Source organism: Procambarus clarkii, chromosome 19 (assembly GCF_040958095.1).
Source record: "Procambarus clarkii isolate CNS0578487 chromosome 19, FALCON_Pclarkii_2.0, whole genome shotgun sequence".
NCBI lineage: Eukaryota > Metazoa > Arthropoda > Malacostraca > Decapoda > Cambaridae > Procambarus > Procambarus clarkii.
Window position 1 is genome coordinate 32,466,315 of NC_091168.1, and position 27,607 is coordinate 32,493,921.

A 27,607-nucleotide genomic window follows, 5' to 3' on the forward strand; every position below is an offset into this window, starting at 1 on the left:
TTTTGTATGTCAATTTAATCTTGATGCAATATTGATATTTTCCATAATATACCTCAATTATGCAATAACCAATTTTAAATTTAGTATGCCATTAATTTATTTCTAGCTATGATCTACTGTATAAGCGACATAAAAAATCATTTGAACACTTCATGTATTAGGAATAAATGTGGCATAGATGTTTCTTTGGAAAATTACAAAAGTAATAAGAACAGTATATATGAAATTTGTTTATATACAATAGGGTAATTTAGCAGTTGACAGTATAAGTGAGCAAACTCATTTATTAGAATACAAGTTTGACTAAGCCATTAGTCGCACTTATCTAAATAGAGATGTTAATAATAGTAATTATTTATCAAGAGAAGGCATCAAGCCAGGAAAGCATCTTGGCTTGCTGCCTTTTGTTGATAATTACTTGTTTGTACTATCTATAAAATACTGGTTGCCCTCTGTATGACCAACCACTTAGGCTGATCGATAGAGTGACTGTCTTGCTTCATGCAGGTCGATGTTCAATCCCCGACGGTCCAAGTTGTTGGGCACCATTCCTCTCCCCTGTCCCATCCCAAATCCTTATCCCGATCCCTTCCATTTGCTATAATAGTCGTAATGACTTCTGGGAGTTATACTCTTAAAGCCCGGCCTGAGGCCAGGCTTGACTTGTGATAACTTGGTCCAACAGGTGGTTGCTTTTAGCGGCCCGCAGGCCGACATCTCCACTACAGTCTGGTTGGTCCAGCACTTGCAAGAACTTAACTAAGTGCCTCTTGAATACATCCACCCTCATTCTGGCAATATTTCTAATGCTTGCTGGGAGGGTGTTGAACAGCTGTGGACCTCTGATGTTCATACAGTGTTTTGACAGACATAAGAGTGTCATAATAACAGCTTTTTCAAGTTTTTTAATAGAATATCAGATTACTTTAATAATAATGGGCTTGAGGCTTGAGGGATTATAGTTCTCATTTCAGTACTGTATAGGGAAAATTATTAAAGTATGTAGTACTCTTTGTGTTTTAAAATTAAAAGTGTATCTCAAGTTAGCTATATTAACAAGGATAATCTAACAGTAATTTACCATTTACATGAAAGAGACAATACTGTATGTGAAATGAGAAAAAGCATAAATAAACCGTAGTTAAATAGAATGTAATTTGATTATACAGTGACACCTTGCTTGAATGGACTAATTGGAACCATAACTAAAGAGTATTTAACTGTTCCTGATCACAGAGAATAAAAGCACATCTGGCTACAATAGGCTATATCCATCACAGAAAGTCTCACTTAAACTTTATTACACAAATTTGAATAAATATTCAAATATTTTGCAAAAATGTTAATATATTTTGTATTATTATTTACTGTTAAAGAATGGAGAATATTAAGAAATTTGAAAAAATTAAAATTTATCACATTTTCGGCGGAATTGGGTCGGTTTATTATGACCGCATGTTGGATCAGGATCTTTAGGATCAGCAAGAGTAGTTCTGTTAGTCAGTTCTTTCTGGTAGTCAAGCCCACCAGGAGTTTGTTCACTAGCCATTTCAGTCTGGCCTTATAATAGTTGCAATCCTCCTCAATGCATTTGAGTGAGGTCTCACTTTATGCAGCTTGTGCTGTATCTTCTGGAGATGATTTCGGGGCTTAGCGTCCCTGCAGCCAGGTCCTCGACCAGGCCTCCTTTTTTGTTACACACCCCCAGGAAGCAGCCCCGTAGCAGCTGTCTAACTCCCAGGTACCTTCAGTATTTACTGCTAGGTGAACAGGAACAGTAGGGTGAAAAAAAAACTATGCCCACTTGTTTTCGCCTCTGCCGAGGATCGAACCCGGAACCTTAGGACTACGAATCCTGAGTGTTGTCCACTCATTCATCAGACCACCCTACCCTACTTGTATACCCGTATGAATGAAATGAATCTACAGTATGAAAAATGCTAAGCATTTTTTATGATATGCTTAGATATGAACGTCAGAGCATTTTGATGAAGTTCATGTATTTGCAAGAGAAATGTAGTCCTGCAATATTAATTTTGGCTATACCTGTAAATACATTTAAAGTGGTGAATGAGTACATATCTATAAATTATTTAAAATATGTTTAAAATATGACTTCTAAGATCTTGAAATTTACTTTTAAACTTTCAGTACTGAATGAATGTGTTATGAGGTGTTTGATACATTTTGATTAGGCCACATGTAGCATTTTTTTTTAATATTAGATAATATAAGCAGTATTTATTTACAAATTTAAAAAATTCACTTTAATGATATTTTCCAAACCATTACTGTATTTTAATTGACTTGTATCGACTTAGGTAACGGATTTGACCCGCATGGATGGCAGTGAAGATGACAAGATAAACGCTATGGTTGCTCAGTCAACGATGGCTTATCACCCATCAAAGTAAGTACAGTATCTCATAAGGTCCACGATATTCACAGTTAGTATTTAGAAGAGAAAATATCAAAATAATTTATAAGTGTATATTTTCTAACTGATTTTGTTATATCCAATGAAGCATTGAAAAGTAAATGTAAGTCAATTAAATTATCTGTATGATGTTTATAATATTTATGATAATCACCCGTTAAGTATATCAGTATAACAGACGATGAGATTGTATATTGGGAATAGTGTGTAGTGTATTATACTTGGATCAGGTATAATACCACACGTGAATAATAACAGGTATAAAATATAAGCCAAAGCTCTGAACTCTACAAGTAGGTGTTCTGATGTTTATTTTCTGCTAGATCTAGTTAGGGTTCCTGGTGTGAAACCGATTTGGTATCTAGCTAGAGTACCTAGTACTGACTTAACTGGTTCCTTACCTTTATTTCTTGTGTGTATGCGCAAGTAAGCAGAGTATCTAAAAATAGTGCCTGATTTAATGGTGTATGCTGAAAATATCTATCAGAAGTCTAATTAAATGTTCCTAATCAAATCTATAATGTTTTGCAGATATGTAAAGCTTCGGGTTAGTAGAATGATGGGGTCTGTACCTATGGACTACAAGTGCTACAAATGTCATCATAGTGGGCACTGGGTTAACATGTGTCCGCTCAATAACGTAAGTTAACACTTGTACGCTAGCGCTTAACATTATTTTATATGCTTAAAATCCATAATTTGAATGAATCTGTTTGTTAGTTATATAGTATTTTTCTGGGAATGTGATGAAGAAAGGGAGACCACCAGAACAATTTATTTCTTTACATTCAACAATTTAAATTTATTTTGTTTTTTTAAAGAAGACCCCTGAAGGAATATCTTAGTTTTTATTAAATATATTCTTTAATTTAAAACATTTATTGTGGTCATAGAATATTGGCTTGAAACAGTAAAGATTTTTGTATGTTGGTGCAAGGAAGCTCCCTGTTGTTATTGGGCCAGGTAGTTCCATGGTTACAGATTTTAGAACTGTTTTTAATAATCATCGGGGATGGGCGGGTTATCTTAAGTGATAGCTAAGAAAATACTATATATAAAAAGGTAGCTTTCTTAGATGTTGTGTTACTAGTTTTGACTGGTTTAATATATTCATAAACAAATTGTACATTTGTCATAGTTTTAGATTAAAACTAAATTAATTTGTTTAGTGGCCTTTTAATTAAATTTTAGTTAAGTTTAATTTAGGCAATAATACAGTTAAGTGAATTTGTGAATGATTACACAACTATGTATTCATGTTATTAGCATTTACAAATGTATTTCCATTTTAGCAAGACCTGCGCAAGAGCACTGGCATCCCATCCAAGTTCTTAGAGGAGGTACATGACCCAAATGCTCCAGGTGTTATGATCAATGCATCAGGCAAACTTGTCCGCTTGCTGGATATGTAAGTGTTCGGTGTCTTGTAAATGTGTTCATCTTGTAATGAAATCTTTTTTCAATTGCAGATATAGTATGATATTATTTTGTATGTTATCAGCCATATTTCTTAATAAAAATGCATGAAACAAGTTCATAACACGTTATATAGTAGAAGACGGTAACATAAAATAAGTATAAAATAGATCCATTTTGATTTGGCTTATGTCAAGTACAGTGAATACTGTAATAACTTTTGTTGTTCAACTGCAGAAATAACCAGGATAACTATAACTTAACTGCCCACACGTGAAATGAAAGACAACATTTTGATGCATGCAGGACTCTTATCAAGTCATGACAAGGGTCCATGGCTGGCCTAAACATTGTCTCTTTCATTTCATGTGTGTGGGTTTGATTATTTGATTTCAGCCATGTTATTGTGACTTATTCTCTGCACAAGGATAAATTTTTTATTTGCTGCAATTTGTTAATAAACGTTTTTATGTTACAGGGGAGAACCTGACCATGAAAAAGGTGACCCTCCGCCTGGTCGTCCTCCACCACCTGAAGAAATTGTGTGCTCAATTTGCAAGGAGTTATTAAGAGATGCTGTTCTTATACCATGCTGTGCCACTGCCTATTGTGATGAATGTAAGTACAATATAGTACAGTACTGTATATATTTGTTTATTTTATTCATTATTTAATTGCAATATTTATATTAAAACAATTTGCCAGGAGATATCCTATTATGTGTAAGGGGATTTAGTGTTCTTGGCTTCTTCAATGTGTAAATATTTTTGCTTTTATCAGTTTATTACAATGAATTATCAGTTTTGGGAAAGTTTTTTTTTTCTTTTTTTACATTGTCTGTAATGACAGTGTCATGCTTTCTGTGGGGATCCCCTATGGCTCCCCGGAGCTTACTGGGCTGATATGTATGTATTAGACCGTGGCATCAGTTGACTGGAGTTCTTGCCTACCAGGACCCACTTACAAATGGAACCTGTCCATTTCTATGAGTGCACTTAAAATCCTTTTTGAATATTTATATAAAATCCTTTTTTATATTTTTTCGGTATACTTAAAACATAGAACTGTTCAATAGTTCATATAGTTCAATGTGTTATCTTGTGTATCATTTTATATATTAAAAAGAGGTAAGTTATAAGTGATATAGCTTCTTTAAGTTTCATTTCATGGATTTAATTTCCTCTTTTTAGGTATTCGCAATCATCTTTTGGAGTCCGAGGACACAAGATGCCCTTTCTGTACAGCGGAGGATATCAGTCCGGACACCCTCATACCCAACCGCTATCTTCGTATCAAGGCTACCCAGTTTGAAAATGGATGGTATGTATAAAAATGCACATGATTGAGACATGTATTCATATGTATTTGGTACTATCGAGTATCAAATGCCTATCTTGCAGGGCCTGGGCCTAGTGATTGGACACCATTCCTTCACTCCACGCATCTTCCTTATTTTTCGTATGTTTTTCTTCACATGAGAAGGATGTTTAAAATAACTCTCCAAAGTTCATTTTACAATTTTTAAGACCTGATGCTAAGAGATGCATTTTGTTGACCTTTGTCAACATTTTCAAAGGCAGAGTTCGAATTGTTACAAGTTTCTGTGCTTCTGGATATATGGCCAGGGATGAGGTAAAGCACCTCATTTATGAGTCAATTGGCCCATTACAGCTTACCCATCCCATATGTTTCCATGATGGCTGAGGCAGTATATTGTATGTTTTGTCGTGTTCTTGAAGATGGCAGTATTATTTGATGTTAGCTGTTGAGAGGTTGGCATGGCTTGCTTGATATATAATGCCTCACTAATATCCAGTCTTTTTTAGTGTTGCTTTATATATATATAGATTATTTTGGTGGTGTTTTCAGGATATCTCTGGCGATGATACGGTTATGTGTTGAGACTACATGTTCCTTGCTGTTTGTATATTGTTAGGCACCTTGAAAGGGATATTTTTTACCTTTATATTGAGTTAGTTGGGGCTTGCAATCCTCAAGTAGGTATTTTTGGGTCCCCTACAATGCAATTTCCATGTTCTTTATATATACACACACATGCTCTTCTGCTTGATGGGGTTCTGGGAGTTTTTCTACTCCCCAAGCCCGGCTTGAGGCCAGGCTTGACTTATGAGAGTTTGGTCCACCAGGCTGTTGCTTGGAGCGGCCCACAGACCCACATACCCACCACAGCCTGGTTGGTCTGGCACCTTGGCAGATGAGCAGACAGTCATTCTCTGAACTAAACTGGAAAGGATACCTGGCAGTGTCTGGGACAGTCTGTTTCTTTCCCATCCCCCCTTCCTCCTCCTTTCCTCTCTCACTTTTCTCTCCCCGAACCTGGTTTCTGTTAGTGACATCCTGCTTAGCCTTCTCCAGCCTGGTCACAAGAAACAGCATCGTGCACAGCCTTTCCTGTCCTGATTCCTAACAACATCCTCATAGCCTCCTTTTTTAATGCTCCCCCTTTTTTTCTTAGGATTAAATGTTAGTATAAGAGTGAACAATTGTGACTACTGTAACTATATGTAGTACTGTATATGGGTGACTACTATATATATTAGCAAGTTTGATTTATAACTGAAACCGAATATGGGAATTTATAGAGCTGGTGATTTTCCCCGTGGGATAATTAAAGCTGATAATGTAGAGTAATGGTGCTTTGAGCTATATGGAGCATTTATGTTTTTCAATACTGGGCAGATCATAGTCAAGTTGAATAAAGTTGTAATTACAGTAATGGTGAATTTAAGAAAATGCTTTTACTGTACAGTATTTGCAATTAACTATCCAAAAAACTAATGCTTTGGAACAGTAAATTATTTAATTTAATAATATGAATTTGCTTAGGATGTTCTTATATCTATATGAAGTATAACAATGTCGATATTATACAATAAATCTTACATTTTTCCAGGCATATATTCGCTAGAAAGCTTGACAGAGTTACATCCGAGCCTTTGTCATCCATTCCAACACACATCGTGCACTCGAGTAACACTCCAACACCACCCCGGAGCCCTGCTAGATCCTCTAGCCCAGCTAGCGCTAAAATGGCTGAGCCAATTATCTCCCTAGGATCTATTTACCCATCAAGCCCGTCCAGACCCAACAGTGCTGAAGAGCCTACGGAGAATGGAGGAGGAGATTCCGATAAAGAAAATATGGTGGAAACGGCAGAACATCTGACTCCTTCAGACGTTATTAGTGAAGCCATAGAAGAGAGTAACATTCACATAAAGGAGCTTCAGGAGGCTGACCATCATCAAGTTGGCGAAGAGCAAGATCACTTGCAAGCTGTGTCAGAAGCTGTCACCGAGGTAGAAGGCAAGCATAAAAAGAGCAAAAAGAAGAAAAACAAACGCAAGGCTAGTAAGCATGAATCTGAGGAAGAGAGGGAAGGTAAAGAAGGGAGGAAGAAAAAGGACAGAAGACATTCTCATAGAAGTCAAGATGGTAAATCAACTGACACGGAAAAAGAATTGATTCACGAGGCACTCGCTGAGTCCGAGATTAATGACAAGGTTGTAATAGATGCTGTCGATGACACATGGAGTAGTAATAGGCTGAACGAAGAAAGTGTGAAGAGTAGAAGTAAAAGTAGAAGTAGAAGCAGAAGCAAAAGTGTTGAGAAAGGAGATACAGACATAAGTGCAAGTCACTTTGATAATATTGTGCCATTTGATCCACGCGTACCTCCACCTGGTACCTTCGTCCAGTCTCCACCCAAGGAACCCTTTTATCCTGTTCCATCAACATTTGCAACTACTGGTATGTACCTAAATACTAGTTTATGTAATATTTGTATTTTCATCAGTGATTTGATAGACACCATTGCAGTATTGTTATTTTAACATGAAACATAATCTAGTCATTATTTTAAAATTTGAATGATATGTTAATTCACTTAAAATGGGAAAATATTGAAGATACGTTTAACCCATAATGTTCCTGTCGCTAGTGTGTATCCCTGAATAATTCAGGGATGCGAGTCCGATCCTGTCATATGACTTAAATATTTTCCCATAGATACATCATTTTCTTGTGATTTCATTATTCATTTATAATATTTTTCAGCTCCACCAACCCACGTACCTGGTGTGGTAGTTACTACAAACCAATATCATCCATTTCAACCAGGGTAAGTTTTATGTTTTGTTAAATAGTTGTTAGACATAGATATTATAAGAAAATATTGAAGCCGTATGATGGGATCGAATTTGCATCCCTGAACTCCTCAGGCACATGCACTATTGACTGGACCATGATGGGCTTGGTCCAATCAGAGTGCATGTCTGAGAAGTTTGGGGATACAAGTCGATCCCATTGTACAGCTTCATTATTTTCTTACAGATTCGTCATGATTTCTAGTGATTTCATAATGCATATTATAAAAAATGTAGAGGGTGTTGCACAATTTCTTATAGAGTATATCTCTCATGTGGGAATGGTATTAGAGAGATTTTGAAATGCATGTATCAAATGTCACTATAGAACTGCACTTGCTCCCAATGGCTTGTAAATGATGTTTTGAAGTAGTTTTTCTCCTACTTGCAAGATGATTCAAGTTATGTTGAATAACTTTCTTTTCATTGACTTTGTGGTAATTATGTTTTGTTTGGGTACTCATGCAAAAGAGCCTTGCAAGTTGTTTGGTTTTGTTGTTGTTGCTAAAATTTGCAACGAAAGAGGTACATGGGCGGCAGACATGCTGAGATACCACCAATGCTCACCTGTGGTCAAGTAAAGCTTGATTTACACCACGTGGAAAAGGATATTGTTTTATAACTATTTGTTTTAATTGTAATGGAGGTATAAAGTGTTTGCGACGTGTTGGCGAGGAGCACCACAACGTGCTGACGATGTCGTAGAGAAACATCATAAAGAGTAGCCTTTAGAGCAACTTTTCTCAACCTTTTAACCTTGCAGAACCCTTGAAATAATTTTCATGTTTCCAGGAATTCCTGCATTAAAATTATTACATTATATATATATATATATATATATATATATATATATATATATATATATATATATATATATATATATATATATATATATATATATATATATATATATATATATATATATATATATATATATATATATATATATATATATATATATATATATATATATATATATATATATATATATATATATATGTCGTACCTAGTAGCCAGAACTCACTTCTCAGCCTACTATGCAAGGCCCGATTTGCCTAATAAGCCTAGTTTTCATGAATTAATGTTTTTTCGACAACCTAACCTACCTAACCTAACCTAACCTAACGTTTTTGGCTACCTAACCTAACCTAACCTATAAAGATAGGTTAGGTTAGGTTAGGTAGGGTTGGTTAGGTTCGGTCATATATCAACATTAACTTTAACTCCAATAAAAAAAATTGACCTCATTCATAATGAAATGGGTAGCTTTATCATTTCATAAGAAAAAAATTAGAGAAAATATATTAATTCAGTAAAACTTGGCTTATTAGGCAAATCGGGCCTTGCATAGTAGGCTGAGAAGTGAGTTCTGGCTACTAGGTACGACATATATATATATATATATATATATATATATATATATATATATATATATATATATATATATATATATATATATATATATATATATATATATATATATATATATATATATATATATATATATGTCGTACCTAATAGCCAGAACGCACTTCTCAGCCTACTATTCAAGGCCCGATTTGCCTAATAAGCCAAGTTTTCATGAATTAATGTTTTTTCGTCTACCTAACCTACCTAACCTAACCTAACCTAGCTTTTTTTGGCTACCTAACCTAACCTTACCTATATATATAGGTTAGGTTAGGTTAGGTAGGGTTGGTTAGGTTCGGTCATATATCTACGTTAATTTTAACTCCAATAAAAAAAATTGACCTCATACATAGTGAAAAGGGTTGCTTTATCATTTCATAAGAAAAAAATTGTAGTAAATATATTAATTCAGGAAAACTTGGCTTATTAGGCAAATCGGGCCTTGAAAAGTTGGCTGAGAAGTGAGTTCTGGCTACTAGGTACGACATATATATATATATATATATATATATATATATATATATATATATATATATATATATATATATATATATATATATATATATATATATATATATATATATATATATATATATATATATATATATATATATATATATATATATATATATATATATATATATATATATATATATATATATATATATATATATATATATATATATATATATATATATATATATATATATATATATATATATATATATATATATATATATATATATATATATATATATATATATATATATATATATATATATATATATATATATATATATATATATATATATATATATATATATATATATATATATATATATATATATATATATATATATATATATATATATATATATATATATATATATATATATATATATATATATATATATATATATATATATATATATATATATATATATATATATATATATATATATATATATATATATATATTTATTAATCTAAAAAATACATATTTATTAATCACAAAAAATCAACCATGTCTGCAAACACAAAAAATATGCGTTGACGAGGTTGAGAAAGCATAAGATAAATCAAGGCAATATGAACGAATATGTTGGTCAAGACAATGTTATTTTTTAAACCAATTTTGATAATGAAATTTGTTTGTCAAATGTGAAATTTGTGCTTGTCGTTTTGTTCACAAATATTTAATTCTGGTTCAAAATTTAGATAAACATACACACGGATTTCATTTTCAGCTGAAAGAAGAAGATTTTGTCTTTGCTCTTGATACTGGTTAAATGAGGGAAAGCTTCCTCACACATGTTTCAAGTTGAAAACTGTAGCAATATATTTATTACTTTCTTCTATGAATGGCAGAATAATTATCTTTCACAGAAATCCAGAACTTATCCAGGGATAGTTCAGTGAACCTCATCTTGTACAATCAGAATGTAGCTTACAAAGTTTCTTCCTCTTTTCTTAAAACGCAAGTTCAAAGGATGAGCAGAAGATACTGTATAGAGTATGAATCCCTCATCCAGTCATACACTTGTATTGAAAGAGAGGGGAAAATATTGTTCAAGTTTGATCAACAGTTCTTCTAGAGGGTTTCAACAAGACTTGAAATTTACGTATATCCTTAATATCCAATATATCCCAGCAGTAGTTGAAACATTTCAAGATTTCCTTTGGCATCATGATTTTTCCAATGATTCAGTCTTCTTAAATCCAAGAATCTTGTCACTTGAACTTGATACATTTTGGCAGGTTCTTGCAATGACTAGTTTAACTGATTTACATGATTAAAATTGTCTGCTAAGTAGGCTAGCTTCTGCAACCATTCTTCATCTTTAAAGCAGTTCGCAAAATCACATTGTTATCTCTTGCGGAATCCCTAGTTATCTTTCGCAGAATCCTAGGGTTCCGGATAACCCCAGTTGAGTAATGCTGCTTTTTAATTTAACATTAATCTTGTTATAAACATTCTCAAGTGATTATGGTAATGTTATCTACAATTATTAAAGAAAATCAAATACTGTAATTAGAACAAGGGGCATTGACTCTTTGATTTCTTGGGTAGTGGGCCATACCCAACAAGTATGGGACCATCAGTTCCGGGTACCAATGTGGCAGTATCAAGTCACGCTGGTGTTGTACAGGAGCAGCACGCACCTGCAGGGCCTCTTCATACACGCTCAACTGACCTCTCGTGAGTTGTGCAAAACTCTGCAAAAGTGTAACCTTTGAATGTTCCTGTGTTTGCTTTTTACTTTGGATGTTCTTTATCCTTCCAGCATGCTAAATAAATAGTCTGGTGAAATTTAGCTCTGCAAAAATTTGTTCTATCAATATTGGTAATCCAATGTCTCTGTACTTTGGACATCTTTTAGTTTTTATGTAATTTTGTTGGAAAATTAGGAATTACAATAATTCTTGTGTATAATTTTTTGCTATGGAAGTTTGTCTCAGGTTTTGTTTGGTTCCATAAATATTCTAAATGTTAATCTGGACTCTTCTTGCTTACTATCCCCGCAAAGGACATTACTTATAATTTTACACCTTTAAATATTTGGCGATGCTGTATCTGTGGAATATATCTTGAGAGATATAGTATCTTCAAATTTTGGAACATTTAATTAAGTATGATTATAACGCAGAGTTTCTTATTGATATAGGGCAATATTTTCCCTGGGCAAATGATGTTGATGTAACATTGAATCAACATTGAAAATGTTAATTAAACATTATGTGAGCATGTTTTGCCCGCTTGGATAGACCTTTTGTTTCCTGATTTGATGATTTATTTCCGACCTGAGCGGTCTTTGTCTCCATATGAAACAGCTGCTATTAATAGGTTGAGATGTATCAAATTTGCTTCACATATTTCTTAATATCAGTGTGCTAGATATTCCCATCTAAATTGGAGGACCTAATGGCATTTCATGGACATACTCTTAATTGTTAGTAATTTTTGTTTTTGTTTGCATTTTGGATATCTCAAGATTGGATAATCATTTCATATTTGGTATGAAAGCAAGTATGAAATGATCACACAGCTTTATTTAAGTATCTGTTTATTTACTGTTCAGATATTGATCCTCCCCTCCTTCCCCATCCCCCAACCTTCTTACAATCTTGAAAGTAATTGTTGCACATATTGGGGTGTATATTTTTGGTCAGTATTATATCAGCAGTGAACATTCCATATGCTAATAACCCAACCCCACACAAACAAAATTAAATGAAAGTAACGATGGCTTGATCCATGTGGACTCCTATCAAGCCGGGACAGACCAAAACATTCATCACTTTCATTTTATTTCGTGTGTGGGTGTAGGTTGAGTTATTTATGTCGACCGTGTTATTGTGCCGTATTATCTGTAAAATTTATGTTTCAATGCTGTTTTTCATTTTTGGAAGTACTGTACGTATGAGCCTTTGAAAAGAAACAGAAAATATCTTATAACCAGTAATTTAATCAAATTATAATGTATTTTAGTGGTAATTTTTAGCTTAAAATTTGAGAAGGAAACAATAGCTTTATAATACTGTATGTATAAACTTTCATTTTTTCAAAACATCATTATTCCTTATTTAAATAAACATTTACCTACCTACTTTAATAACTTTTAATTAGCTGTTGCTTTACTGGTGTCAAATACATTTATCTGAAAGAGTACTGTACAATTTATGCACATAATATATAACTTTCTGCCTTTGTGTAACCTGTGTTATATCAAATTTGAAATCTATGGTTGTAATTTGAGGAGTTAGTATAAGTGGTGGTGCTGTAGTCTGACCTGGTTACAACACCTCCATCTGTTGGCGTTAAGTGAGCTCCTAGTGACTTGATGGTTTCTTGAGAAGTTGTGTGGAAGCCTAAACATTGTTTGTACAGTTTATCCTCTGGGCAAAGTTTGGCTTTAGTGATTGTTCTGGTATCTCTGGACCAGCCACTTTCACTGCCTCTGCACCTGTAAGATGCAGTCCCTGTTGACCCTTTGCTGGCTACTACATCGCTGGCTTCCTTTTTGGGCTTTTCGAGGTTCAGGTGTCTTCCCCCGCCCTCACTCTACATCTTCACAGCTTCACAGATGCCTCAACTCTGGGTAAAGGCATCTGTGACCAGCACTCACCAAGCCAGCCAGGGTTGTTGGTCTTCTCCACTTCATTAGGCATTTAGTATGGTTCAGGAGTTTGTGACTGTGTGGCATGTGCTGCGGAGGATGCAGATTTCCCTTGGCTCCGTGCTTCAGCTCCTTTCGAACTGTTCCCCCATTGTTTATTGTCTCAACTGGGTGGGGTTCTCCTCTGTTCCTGACTTGTGGGAGCTGGACATTTCAAGTAGCTCGACTGCTGGGTTCTGCACTGTTCACATCCAGGGAGTGTCCAATGTTCTCAAAGATGGTCTATCTTGGTTCTGTCCTGTTTCTACAGAATGGACCGCCGATGCCGCCTTCTTTCCTCCTTTGGCTTTGTGAGACTTACGGGTTTCCTGATGTGGGCCTTTTTGTGTCGGTGTGGAATCAGCTCCTTTCCTTCCTACTGAGCCACAATCACAGGAAACAATATGTTTTGTTTCAATATAAGAAATAAGAAACAATATAAATATTAGTTATTTATAGTGTGTGTGTGTGTGTGTGGAAATAAGAATTATGGTGGTTGTACAAAAAATTTTGAATATGGTCATACAGTATTTGGACTTCCCCCTGTAAGAATTTTGATTATCCGAATGTCTGGTGTATCTGGTGAGGGGTCTTTCCCATATAATTCAGATAAGCGAGCCTAAACAGTATTAGCTTTTTCTTAATTGTATCCTAAAAAATAATTAAACTAATATTATTCGTTTTTGTAGTGACTCCTTGCAGCTATGTTATTATTTTTTAATTTAAACTTATAATTAATAAAACTTATAATTACAGTATCAATAAATGAATTTTCCACATTTTTGTCACCATATATCATTTTCTTTCTCATCGAGGATATTATGCATACATGTGTACAAAAATTATGTTATTAAAAATGATTTAATACTTTTACAGGATACCGCCACCAAACTTTGGAAACCCTGGTGTTGGATATCCAGGTCATGTTCTACCTTACACAGAGTAAGTCCAGAGCCCAATAATTATTACACAGACAAGAACCACATTGATAATTCTAGTTGTAAACATTTAGTTTTGAGGTTACAATATTTGTTATGATTTGACTTATTTCTATTATAAAAAAATGAATGTAGAATTCATGAAACTTGTTAATGACTTGGCATATCAGTTCCTCCCATATCCTTGAGACACTATTGAATTGAAAAGAAACTTCAGATTGCCTTTCCACATATTTCAGACAGAGTAGAGTCTATCACCACCAGTTGATGTCCTTATTATGAGAGCCTCAGTCACGTCCTCCCTCACTCTGTCAATAAAAACATTTATATGCAATACATAGTATGTTAAATATATCATCATTGTTTGTGTTTTATGTATTTGATTATAAAAGAACTTGTAATTCTGCTGCAGGGCTATAGATGATCCACTGACACTCTTCAACAAACATTTGCGAGAAAAAGATGAGCGAGCTCGTAGGTTCCGCATGAGCAGGTCCAGATCACGGTCCAGGTAAATAAGGAGGTGTTTTGTTATTACAATTAGCATATTTTCCATTGTATGAAATGGATTTTTTTTTTTCAAGAAAATTTATACAAAATATTGCAGTGCATTTAACCCTTAAGTTGCGCAACACATCATATGATGGGTTAAGTGACTTGCTATAAATTGTGCATCACATCATATGATGTATTGGAGTACTACGCAAGATTTAAACGGCTCGTAGATACATGGGGTTCACCTCACTTTCATCAGGGCTCTTGTAAACAGAAGCCATTTAAAAAAAAAATCGTGGGCCAAATTCTCAGGTGTGAGGGCCTCAGTATTGAGTGAGCCACCAAGCCTGATGCATGCAGCATGAGCTCACAGCACTGCTGTTCGGCTTGTGACCACAGCATCACCTAAAAATCCCATAATATACATGTTCATGCTATTATTTAGCAATGATATTATTACAGAAGACCCCTGACTGATAAAAATGACCAGGATTCTGATAATAGCAGGATTGTTGTGATAATTAGCACTGTAGTAGGAGGAGTAATCTTGGTGGAGAGGGAGGTAGCATTGTCTGCTGACTCTGTGTGACCACCTTTTACTGTCTGGACTCACTATACCAGCTTAGTTGTTCGCTATGGTGAACAAAACATGCAGATACTTATATATAATGTCTGTATATAAAAGCAAAAACAGTATGGTGGGAGGAGAATGGTGGCGATTCAGGTGAGGTGAGGGAGGGAGTGGCAGCCAGTGACGATCTAACGTTTAGGGAGCATAACCAAGCAAATATTGGGTCAGCCAGAAAAATGATAGGATGGATTACGAGAACTTCCAAATCCAGGGTTCCCGTCACAATGGTTGTACTCTTCAAGTTACTTGTGTTGTCCCGTCTTGAGTACTGCTCAGTACTCACTTCCCCCTTCAGAGCAGGAGAGATTGCTGAAATAGAGGGAATACAGAGAACATATACGGCACGCATAGACGCGATAAAACACCTAAATTATTGGGATCGTCTCAAAGCTCTCCAAATGTACTCTAGAAAGGAGACGAGAGAGATACCAAATAATATACACGTGGAAAATATTGGAGGGCCATGTACCAAATCTACACAGTAAAATAACAATGTACTGGAGTGAATGATATGGAAGAAAATGCAGGATTGAACCAGTGAAGAGCAGAGGTGCCATAGGCACAATCAAAGAACGCTGTATAAACATCAGAGGTCCACGGTTGTTCAACGTCCTCCCAGCGAGCATCAGAAATATTACAGGAACAACCGTGGACATCTTCAAGAGGAAACTAGATTGTTTCCTTCAAGGAGTGCCGGACCAACTGGGCTGTGGTGGGTATGTGGGCCTGCGGGCCGCTCCAAGCAACAGCCTGGTAGACCAAACTCTCACACGTCGAGCCTGGCCTCTGGCTGGGCTTGGGGAGTAGAAGAACTTCCAGAACCCCATCAAGCAGGTAAATGGCGGGCTGCCACTAGCTGCCACTGCCACTCAGCATACCAACTCAGTGGTTCGTTATGGTGAACACGAATGTAGATACTTATATATAACGTCTGCATATAGTGAATAAAAGCAAAAACAGTATGGTGGGAGGAGAATGTGGGCGAGTGAGGTGTTGAGGGAGTGAGTGGCAGCGAGTGGCTGGCTGGTGTGTGGCGGTCACTCCTCGTTGCTTTTTGACTCATAATACCAACTTAGTGGTTCGTTATAGTGAACAAAACATGCAGATACTTACATATAACCTATGTATATAGTGTAATAAGCGACAAAGTATTTGTTCACTGTTGGATGAACATAATAATTGAATCAACAATATGCACACCATATTTTTGAGTACAGCGATGATTCACTCATTTTATTATATAAATATATCACACTACACATTATTGAATAATATTACAGCAAAAAAACTATGAAAAAACAATCAGAGACATTGAAATAATTGGATAATTATATCTTTGTGGCCACTCCTGCCTGACAGCTGGCGAGCAGCAGACTGCCTGGGACGCACTCTGAGTCAGCGCCTGTTTTTTGCCAGACTTCCCCGCCCTATAGCAGGCAATATATGCCACTTATGATTTTTTTTTTATTTTTCCCATGATCAGAGAACACAAATTAACAGGTTTAGAAGAATTTTTGGTATGTGCCTGCGGGTGACAAATGCTAATTAGCCCTGAGCAACACAAGGGTTAATGTGTTCGGATGAAAGCCAGTGTGATGGGTGCAAGCACCTGGCTAATATTATAAACATACTAAAATCATTTATGTGATATCATGAGAAAGCTTCCTTATATTAAGTTGAAATTGACAACACATTCGTAATGATTAAACTTTTACTCCTTTCATTATTAGTCAGTGTATAATAATGAGTAATGAGGGTAATAAACTAAGACTCCTGTCATTATTAGTCAGTGTACAACAATGTGGGTAATAAACTAAGACTCCTGTCATTATTAGTCAGTGTACAACAATGTGGGTAATAAACTAAGACTCCTGTCATTATTAGTCAGTGTACAACAATGTGGGTAATAAACTAAGACTCTTGTCATTATTAGTCAGTGTACAACAATGTGGGTAATAAACTAAGACTCCTGTCATTATTAGTCAGTGTACAACAATGTGGGTAATAAAATTTCATTCACTTGGATACCAACTAGGTTTCACTGGGATCTTTCCTTATTGAGTCGTCCATAGTGTAGTCAGTAGAGCTATGGGCTCGTGCTTTTGTGGCCCCCAGTTTGAGGCTCCGACGATCTTAGTGAATTAATATATTGACAAAGAAAGATAAACATACTGATTTTAAAAATGCTAGTCAATCATTTGTGAATGGCAAGGTCTAAGGTCTGAGCACTTTCAAGCACAGGTTATGTACCCATCGTCAGAGACAGTGTTGGAATGAGGGAATAACAGAGAAGTGGTCAACATCTTATTTTGGCAGCATGAGAATAGAATTAGGAGATGCAGAGTACTCAATATACTCATTGTTCACCTGTTTACTCATGTTCTATACTCATTATACCTCTAAATTCATTGTGCTCTTAGAATTCACTATATGTTCAGAACTTATTAGGCTCACTGAACTCCGTAACTTCTTAACTCGGTGCACTTGCCAAATGCAGTATACTTGTATTGTATTGATATTAGAGGTATAATTATGTTATATTTTGTTATTCCCTAGTGAAGGATTATGGTACCACAGTATAAAAGATATGCTAGATTATTGTTTCTTCTTCGTGATGTAAATAACATGTTAAGGATTTTGGAAATGTAATGTTTCAGATGTTTTTTCTAATTTTACATTGCACTTAATGAAAAGGAATTAGATTGCTATGATTGCTTTTTATTTGTTCAGGTCTCCTCCACATCGTTACCATTCTAGATTAAGGTCACGGTCGCCTCGTCGATCTTGGTCTCGTTCCCGTTCCCGCTCTCGATCCAGAAGTAGGGTAATTGGCTCTGGGCCTAGGTCACCTCGCTCACCAGCAAGACATCGTTGGAGTCGTACGCCACCCAGAGCAATGGGGTCTTATCGGTCACAACGATCGCCTTCATATACTAGAGAACGTTCCGTGTCGAACCATTCATTATCTCTAAGCAGGTATGTTGAGCATAATAAAAAAATTATTTACATGACTACAGATAATATGTATGAAGTTTTGAATTGTCTTTATAGAAAATAAGTATCTCTTAGAAATTTTTCTTTTCTTTTTCTGCAATTTATTTTTTGATGATGAGTTGAGAACACGTGGGTGGAGTTGCTTTAGGTTGAAAACATATGTATGTTGGCATGAAATAGTGCTCCCTTTAGTGGCCATCCTAGTAACTGCTTTGGGAACTAATTTTGTCCAGCATTACATGTTTTCCTACACTATCTTAATAGCAAATTAGCTGTTCTGTTTCAAATAATTTTTTTTCATTAGTAACCTGGAAGTTTGCTAACTAGGGCACTCTGTTATCCAAAAAGATACATAGTACTTATAGCAACTATTGGTCAAACATACAAAATGGGAAAGTAATACTCCCCCCAAAAATTGTAGTATTCATTTTGTAGATGGCACAAAAAAAAAAGAGGTAGCAACCATGGTATCAAACCAAAAGTAAACTTTCCTCAGCCTAATATACCATATATATATTTATATATATATATATATGTACTTAAGTCTAGTGTAGGATAGGCTAGGTTATACAGTTATTGTTGCTATACGTTCAACCATTTTTGGAGGATGGGTTAAAATGGTGCTCCTAATAACTTTGTTGCTTCAGGAGATTTTTTCAATTTTAGAAACATGGAATGTGATGGAAAGATGTGTTGTGTAAAAAGTTGTGAGTTGTAAGGTTGAAGAAAGTGTTTTGAGATGTTTTGATCACATTTGAATAAATGGATGATGATAAGAGTGGTTAAAAGAGCATATTCGAGTAAAGTTGAGACACTAGAGGAAGTCCGGGAGAAAGCGAGTCTTTAGCATGAACAGTGAACAAGAAATTGTTGGGAATCAAATTTGGTAAAGCAAATTATTTACACATTTTAAATGTCTGCTCATAATAAGCACTTTACATTTAGTTATATGAAATGGGAATATTGTTGAATATATTATGCTTCATGCGTTCCTGTCATATATGTAGCAAGTTCACACGTTTTTTAAGTTCTCTTATCTCTTCCCTCATAATGCCATCCATATTGACATTGAACGTGCATGGGAACATTATAGAGCCTTGGCATTGTGGTAGGTGTAAAGAGGTAACTGTGAGTTGAGTAGCTGTTATGGGTTGTATCCTGGGGAAGGTTAGTAGTTGGTCAGGAGAGATGTCTCAGCAAGTCTAAGTACACCCTTCCTCTTCCTCTATAATGGGAATTCTGAGTTATTTATGTAAAAATCAGTAACACATTATACTGACTTTGTAACTAGTTCAAGACTGTAACTTGCTTACCTGAATGAATTGTGGGGTTCAGTCCCTGAGCCCACTATGTGCCTCTCACTTTCCACTACTAAATTAAAATAAATGAATAATAAATGAAATATACTGACTAACAATATACTGTACTTGAATACTATTATGTGCTCCTCTTCCCACATGAAACACGTTCAACTTACAATAGTTCACTACTTGTATGCATGCTCAGTTCTCTCCACAGTTCTCTCTTAATTTTGATACACTTTCTGAAGATTGATTAAGGCCATATATACACCGTAGTCTTCCTTTGATGCCTTTTCCACTAGCTTCTTCAATACGCAGCCCATCATCCAAAAATCTTAATACATGTACTTGTAACAACGGTTGGGTTGAACACATGAAATGGACTGTTTTACCCAAAACTTTTCACTTTTTGTATTATCAGAATACTCTAAATGACATTCTAAATGTGGATTTAAATGTGGTTACATTCTAAATGTAACTATAGAACTTAGCCTAACCTGTCCTAGGCTTAAATAAGCAATCGTAGGCCTAATATATGGCATCTCAGGCCTTAATACATATCTGTGCTATACAAGGCCTAGGAAAGTTTAGGTGTGGATGTTGCCTTCTATCGTGTGTTCTTTACAAAATTAACAGTACAAAGTATGACCTTTTTGCGGAAAGGGAGGGTGGTGGGGGGGGGGAGAGGAACAAAAGTCCATTTTTGTACATTTGATTAACAGCTGCAATAAGTACTATTTTCAAATGACAGGTTGCCAGATTGGATTCATAGAAACTATTCATCCATAAAATCCACATTTTTCATGATGGACCAGTTTCCTTTTCATTTTGTGTTTTCTTTCAATTGCACTCCAGTCATATGCTGTCCATATATTCAGTAAGCTGATCCCTCTTTTATTTTATATACACAACTATTATTCATAGTTGTATTCAACACTAAAACATTTCCATTCATTTAAACAAGACTTTAGTCATTATTATGGTACACCATATTATGAATGAACCTTTTCAGAACCCCCAGCCCGAGTCGACGGATCAAGTCGTCTCCCCTTCAAGTGCGACCGCCTCTTTCAGATACCCGGTCACCATTAAGGTTAGTTGTGCTTTGTATAATTACCTAAGTGTAGTTAAGAGGACGAGAGCTACATCCATGCTACTTTGTCTACAAAAGAGAGCTTTCATGTATTTTTTCATCTTTGTTTAGTATTATGTGTGCTCATAGTTCTGAAAGGGCTGCACTTATAACATGAGTTTAGTCTTTGGTTCATGTAAGATTGCTTGATTAACATTCTTTTGGTAAATGCTGCAATTATTAGTTGTTTCGCTTACCTCATATTTTGTATGTATGGGGAGAGTTCTAGCTCTAAAGCCCACCCTAATAGCTGTTGTACCATGGATATTTTTATACGTCCCAAACATTCTAATACCTGATCGTACTTGCTATTGAGGCTGTCAATTGATAATGCTTTTACTATTTCTGCCTTAAGTGTCTTAGGCTATATTTTTTTACCATCAGTGCATGTATTTTCTTCAATTACTCCAGCTAATTTATGTTTCAAACATCTAACTATGGTTCAATTTGATACATATCACATTTTACTGTCACTCATTGAGACTGTTGCTCTCCGCTCTGAATCTTGCACATAGTGATAATTTTGTTTTCCCATTGGATAGATGTATTATTATAACATTAGGTTTAAGCTTAATGTCATGGTTTATACAATAATATGTAATGTAATGGTAATAAGGAAGCTGTGTTTTAAAATTACTTTCAATAGATATATGATGAAACATACTAAAAAAGTCCACAAAATATCTTTGTATTCAGAGTGCATTTTATATTTGGAAGATACGGTACATATATTGCATCTAGTCATTCTTCTAGCATTGATAGAGTGAGTGTTCTTGGCCTGTTGTTATAGCTCATCACCATATATCTTTGGTACTAGTCTCAGCATATCTTTGGATTTAATAAAAAAAAATCTTGTGTCGTTATGCTAGTGTCGTTAACAAAACATGGTAAAAAAAGGAATCAAAGATGGTAGTGAATTTTCCTGGGGAGTCTAGGGATGTGGGTTCAATCCTATTGTATGGCCTCAATATTTTCAGCTGAAGGGTTTCCAAAAATATCACTACTTAATGAATCATGATTGTTACACTACTTGAAGTTTCAGAAGTAAACCCTAGTACCTTAAGAATACACAGTGCATTAATTGATAAGGATGGTTGTGCACCCCACTGAGTGCTACTCACAGTGGGATGGATGGATCACATCCACATGTGCCTTCCAGTGAGTGTTACTCACAATTGAGAGAACAGCAACTCTCAGTTGCTCTGGTGGTGGATTGAAATAACTCATTGAAGTTATCTCTACAGTCTCCTCTCATTGAAGCTTATACAGTACCAATCACCTTGCAGTATAATGCAATAAAATAACACGGCCTGATGCATAGGAAGGGGTCATGCCCACTGGACAAAAGTGCTATTGAACTCAACTGCACAAAATATCACATTAACACTATACAGTACAGAAGTTAACTTAATAACAGTGTATCGTTTTTATTATTTTCTAGAATAATAAGTTTTTCGTCCGAGTATGTTAACACATTCCTTCTAGCCAGTCCCCAAGCTGTCCTTCATCTACTTCTCTGTTTTCATTCTGGACTAATGAATGACTTACATGGATCTGATTTGTAGCATATCATCCAGAGATCCGTAAAAATCAGTCTGCTTCACTGGACTCCCTCTGTATTATACAAATGTAGGAGCAATGAAAGTAAAATAAATGAATTAAAAGCATTTACAATATAGCATTAAGCTAATTTTTAAAACAGAACAGTGCCAGAATATACATGCATGCATGTACCTGCAAGGTAACTTGTAACACAGAAGAATGAAACTGTAAAGTTTCAAGCATATAGGTTAAGACATGTTTGAGTACGAGAGTAGGATAAACACTGCTTCACATGGTCCAGTAGGCATTCTGTAAATTACTTTATTCTAATTATAATATTAATAATGCAATAATAATAATAGAAATAACAATAAAAAGCCTAATTATATTTCACAAAATACAATACAGTACTGTATATAAATATAAAATACAAGTTGACATTTTCTGTTGACCAATCCACACACTAGAAAATGAAGGGACGACGACGTTTCAATCCGTCCTGGACCATTCTCAAGTTGATTGTGTGGATTGGTCAACATACTTCAGCCACGTTATTGTGACTCATCGCCTTGACATTTTCTGATTGGTTTTGTTCATTCCAGGACAACAGTAGATTTTGGAGCACCAAGAGAGTATGAGAGATATGGAGTTAACCATATGAACCCTGAAGAATATCAGCCGTTTATTATGGGTGCTACTCATTGGGATCCACCTGCAAGGTAAGTCACCACCTAATATGTTGCATTTTTAACAGAATCAACCTATTAAAAATGTTAGTACTAATAAAAGCGTCGTAATATTGACATTTTCTATGCATCAGCCTTGATATGTTGGGTGGGTTGCTTGGGCTCCATGTTTCTAGTTAGGCAAAACAACAGTTGTGCAGGATCTATAATGGAGTGGCAAATTGAGAAAATGCCCTCTTACCTAATAGACCTCATTTTTAATGGAATCCACCAATTCATTATAAATGTAACCTATTTGTCAAAATTAAAGCACATAAATTTTTACATTTTCAATGCATTGGTTCTAATTGGTTGGGTGGGTTGCTTAGGTTTTCACATTCCTGGTTAGTTTGGATCATGCACATTTTAGCTGGAGTGGCAAATCGAGAGTACAGACTAGGGGTAAATCGTATTAATTCCAATTCAAATGTTTATCTAATGTGTGATTACTGTTAACTAAGAATATTTATTATCTCTTTCTAGGTATGATCTTCCTGGCCATGACAACTTTAGAACTGACTTCCAAGAGCCCAGAGGACGTGGTAATAGAGGACGCCGTGGTAGAGACCGTGGAGGTTTCCGGCAGGGCGAAGAGTTTCGTTTTGATCAGCATATGCAAGAGCCAAGGCATCCTTTTGAGAGACCCCAGCCGCCGCGTGATGATCGGAGAGGGCTGCTAGGAGTTGTCCCATGGGAAAGAGACGATAATAGGCGTCCTTATGACTTGGATATAGGAAGAAATGACAGAGTTGGAAGACTTCCCGATGGAGATAGAAGACGCTTTGGAGATTTACGAGACCCAGCTCGAGATTTTGAAGATACAAGACCAAGGAGAGATAGGGATGGTAACGATAGTATCAGAAGACATGATGATGATAGTAGCCGCAAAGGTTTTGAAGATGATGACTGGCGAAGATATTCTGATGATAATAGAAAAAGGTTAGACGATGACGATGAGAAACGTAGGCATTTTGAGGGTAGGAGAGGCCATGATTCTGAGGAAACTCACAGAATTCCTGAAGCAGACCGATATGATGATTATAAAAGATTCTCTGCTCCAAGAAAAGAGGGAGAAGTACGAAGAGATGAAAGTATCAGAAAAGAAACCGATACAAGGAGGAATCCTGAAAGCTCCCGAAAGGAGATGGAAGATGGAAGGCATGGGCGTCTCGACACAAAGAGGGTCGAAGATCGTGAGCGAGATGGCAAGTTTAAAGGTGGGTCTCGTCACCGAGAGATAACTCCACAAGACGAGGCATTTAGAAGTAAGCCAACTGATTCACCAGGAAAAGCTTATAAAAAGTCCCCAATAAGAGATAGAAGAGAGAGAGATGCAGAGAGAAGAGATAGAGATAATGATAGAAGAGAAAGAGATGGAGACAGAAAAGATAACTATAAAAGAGAGAGGGAAACTGGCGATAGAAGGGAGAGAGATAGAGACTACGACAGAAGATCTCGAGATTTAGAAAAGAGAGATCGTGATGGAGACAGAAGAGAAAAGGACATAGAGAGAAAAGATAGAGATTCCGACAGAAAAGATAGAGACTCTGATAGGAAAGAGAGAGATACTGACAGAAGAGAGAAAGATTCACAAAAGGGAGAGAAAGATCATGAGAGAAAAGATAGGCAGGAAGAACGCCTCGGTAAAGATAAGCTAGATGATAGAATGGGTAAAGATGAAAATAGGAGAGAGAGAGATGGTAGAAGAGAGAGGGATGGAGAGAGACCAGCCCGTAACTCTAGATGGGACAGAGGTGACAGACTGGAGAGAGAGAAGGAATTAGATAAAGGAAGAAGTGAGAGACACAAAGCAAGATCCCAAGAAAAGGATGACAAAGGCAGAAATCATTCAAATGATGAAAAGGAAGAAAAGAAAAAGAATAAACAGAAAGATGAGAGGTTAGACAGTCATAGCAATAAAGAGAGAGAGAGTAGTAGTAAAGATGCAGAGAGCACTAGCAAAGTTGAGAAGAAGAAGCATGATAAAAAGAAGAAGAAGAAAGAAAAACGTCGAGCTTCACAAGCATCAACTGAAGCATCTCAGGGAGAAATATCTGGGGACGAAGGAGAAGACAAGAAGAAGAAAAGGAAAAGGGATAAGAAGAAAAAGGTGAAAGGCCATGTAGATGACAATAAAGATTTGGAAGATGAGAATCAGCCATTTCAAGGGACTACAAAATTACCTGACTCAGGAGGTGAATCATATTCAGCGGTGATGCCTGAGAATCACATGTCTCCCGTTGGAGAGAAAACTTGTGATTCCGACCAGTATGGCAGAACTCTAGATGAAGAAATGGCAACAAAAGAAATTTGTACACCATTACCACTTCCACAGTTGTCAAAATGGGAGAGAGAGGATGAAGTTCCTGTGACACCTAAAGGGTTAATTGAAAAGAAAGCGCCAGAAGAGGAAAGAAAGGTCACTGTTGATATAATTAAACGAGCAGAAAATGCAATATTTTCAGGAAGAGGGCTAGTGTCTCGGAAAGTGTTCCTTGATACCCAAAAGCAAAAAGAACTTGAGGAGGAAAGAAGTCCAACTCCAGATTGGGATCGCACAGAGTTGCGCGAGGCAAAAAGGCGTGGTCCATCAATTCAGATTACTATATCCTCAAAGACGGAATCCCAGATTGGACGCCCAAGGATGGGAAGGTCTGCACCACCAAGTCCAGACAGATTAGACGAAAGGCGATCGACATTAAAATCTAAGCGGGTTTCAGAGAATGAGAGAAAATCTGATAGGCATTCAAGACCAGCTAAACGATCCCCTAGTCCTAGTGAGATGCATAGTGTAATCAAGAGTAGAAGAAAGAGTGAGAAGGAAGACAAACCTCACATTAATGAGGAGAAGAGTATCATTGCTAGTCAAACTGTCAGTTCAATTAGACATCAAAAGGGAAGGTCTCCTTTACTCGAGACCCATCCTATTCCGAGTGACGAACCAAAAGAGACTCGAGATTCAGCATTATTAGAAAATACTGCCAAAAATGTAAGTGATGTTCCTGACCAGAAGGATCTAAATCTAAATAAGCTTTTATCTGCTGGTGGGGCGTCCGAGTCCAAAATATTAAAAACAGAAGAAACAATTCCTTCACTTGAAGAGCATACAGATCAAAATATTTCTGTTGTTGTTAAAGCTGAAATGATATCAAGCGAATGTAACAGCGAGTCTATCATTACAGATGACAGATTAGAGCCAGAATTAATGGAAAAGAACGTAGCAAATGTGGAAGAAAACGATACAAAACTCATTCACGAGGAAAATATGGATGCCACTTCAGAAGCTCCACCTGTTGTCCGCAAAGAACCAGATGAACTAGAGGAGGGAGAAATTCCAACGGACACATCAAGTGAAGGCGTTCACGCCACTGAACCTGCGACCGAGGTTCCTCCTATTGAAATGGAGGAAGCTGCTGTTGCAGAAAATGAGTTGTTAATGCAAGAACAAAAGAAAATGCGTTACTCTCCAATTCGTGTTCCAACGCCCATTCCGGAAACCCAGCAGGTAAAAGAAGTCAAAGTAAAGGAGAAGAACAAGAAGCGTAAAAAGAGGAAGAGATCGTCCAGTTCAAGTTCAAGTAACAGTAGCAGTTCGTCAAGCAGCAGCAGCAGTGAAGATGAAGAAATAATAAAGAAGAAGAAGAAAAAGAAGAAGAAGAAGAAGGCAGTAGACAGTGACTCTAGTGATGTAGAGTCAAAGAGCAAACATAAGAAGAGAAAGAAGGATAAAAAGAAAAAGAAGAAAAAGGAAAAGAAGAGGAAGAGTGAGAAGTAAATGGATGACTGTGCATAACTAATATATAAATAATGCCAAAGAGAAGACACAATTTCTTTTATAAACCTTTCTTATCGTTAGCACGTGAGAAAATAGGAACCGAGCGTGCTGTTTCGTAAGGCTGACAACTTCACAAACATTATGCTCTTATTTTGGGTCTCAAAACTTTGTGTTGTGAATAACTTGTTATATATATATATGTATTATATACCTGTAATTAACATAGAAAAAGTGTGATGATTTTGTAAATATTTGGATTGGTATTATGGTATTTTGTAAATCAGTTTAGTGTAAATAAAAACGACTCTGATAGTAACATTTTAATAGCCTTTTATTGGTTTGTAACATTAGTAGGAATTTGTGATGAGGAATAAGTAGTTGGAGAGATAATCTGCTGGTTATACAGTGTATGTGTATCATGCCTAATAGCCCCAATTTGCCCAAAAGGCTGGCAAATATTGCTTACAAAAATCAGTATTTACACCATGACT

The 27,607-nt window shown here is 35.9% G+C and overlaps 1 protein-coding gene across 5 annotated transcripts in view; it reads left to right on the forward strand.

The window, feature by feature from the left end:
* The window catches only part of LOC123757446 (something that sticks like glue), a 65,595-nt gene extending 38,167 nt beyond the window's left edge, over window positions 1-27,428 (forward strand). For 2 of the 5 annotated variants that reach the window (XM_045741056.2, XM_045741057.2), the window contains exons 6-19: window positions 2,322-2,410; window positions 2,969-3,077; window positions 3,730-3,845; window positions 4,332-4,471; window positions 5,044-5,173; window positions 6,768-7,621; window positions 7,928-7,991; window positions 11,498-11,626; window positions 14,460-14,525; window positions 14,934-15,032; window positions 18,378-18,623; window positions 20,955-21,035; window positions 23,219-23,335; window positions 23,825-27,428. In XM_045741056.2, the coding sequence (XP_045597012.2) occupies window positions 2,322-2,410; window positions 2,969-3,077; window positions 3,730-3,845; window positions 4,332-4,471; window positions 5,044-5,173; window positions 6,768-7,621; window positions 7,928-7,991; window positions 11,498-11,626; window positions 14,460-14,525; window positions 14,934-15,032; window positions 18,378-18,623; window positions 20,955-21,035; window positions 23,219-23,335; window positions 23,825-27,116 (5,532 nt within the window). In that variant the 3' untranslated portion in view covers window positions 27,117-27,428. The remainder of the gene's footprint in view (window positions 1-2,321; window positions 2,411-2,968; window positions 3,078-3,729; window positions 3,846-4,331; window positions 4,472-5,043; window positions 5,174-6,767; window positions 7,622-7,927; window positions 7,992-11,497; window positions 11,627-14,459; window positions 14,526-14,933; window positions 15,033-18,377; window positions 18,624-20,954; window positions 21,036-23,218; window positions 23,336-23,824) is intronic. The other 3 variants (XM_045741060.2, XM_045741061.2, XM_069327243.1) reach the window with 3 other exon arrangements.
* Window positions 27,429-27,607: the final 179 nt, after the last annotated feature.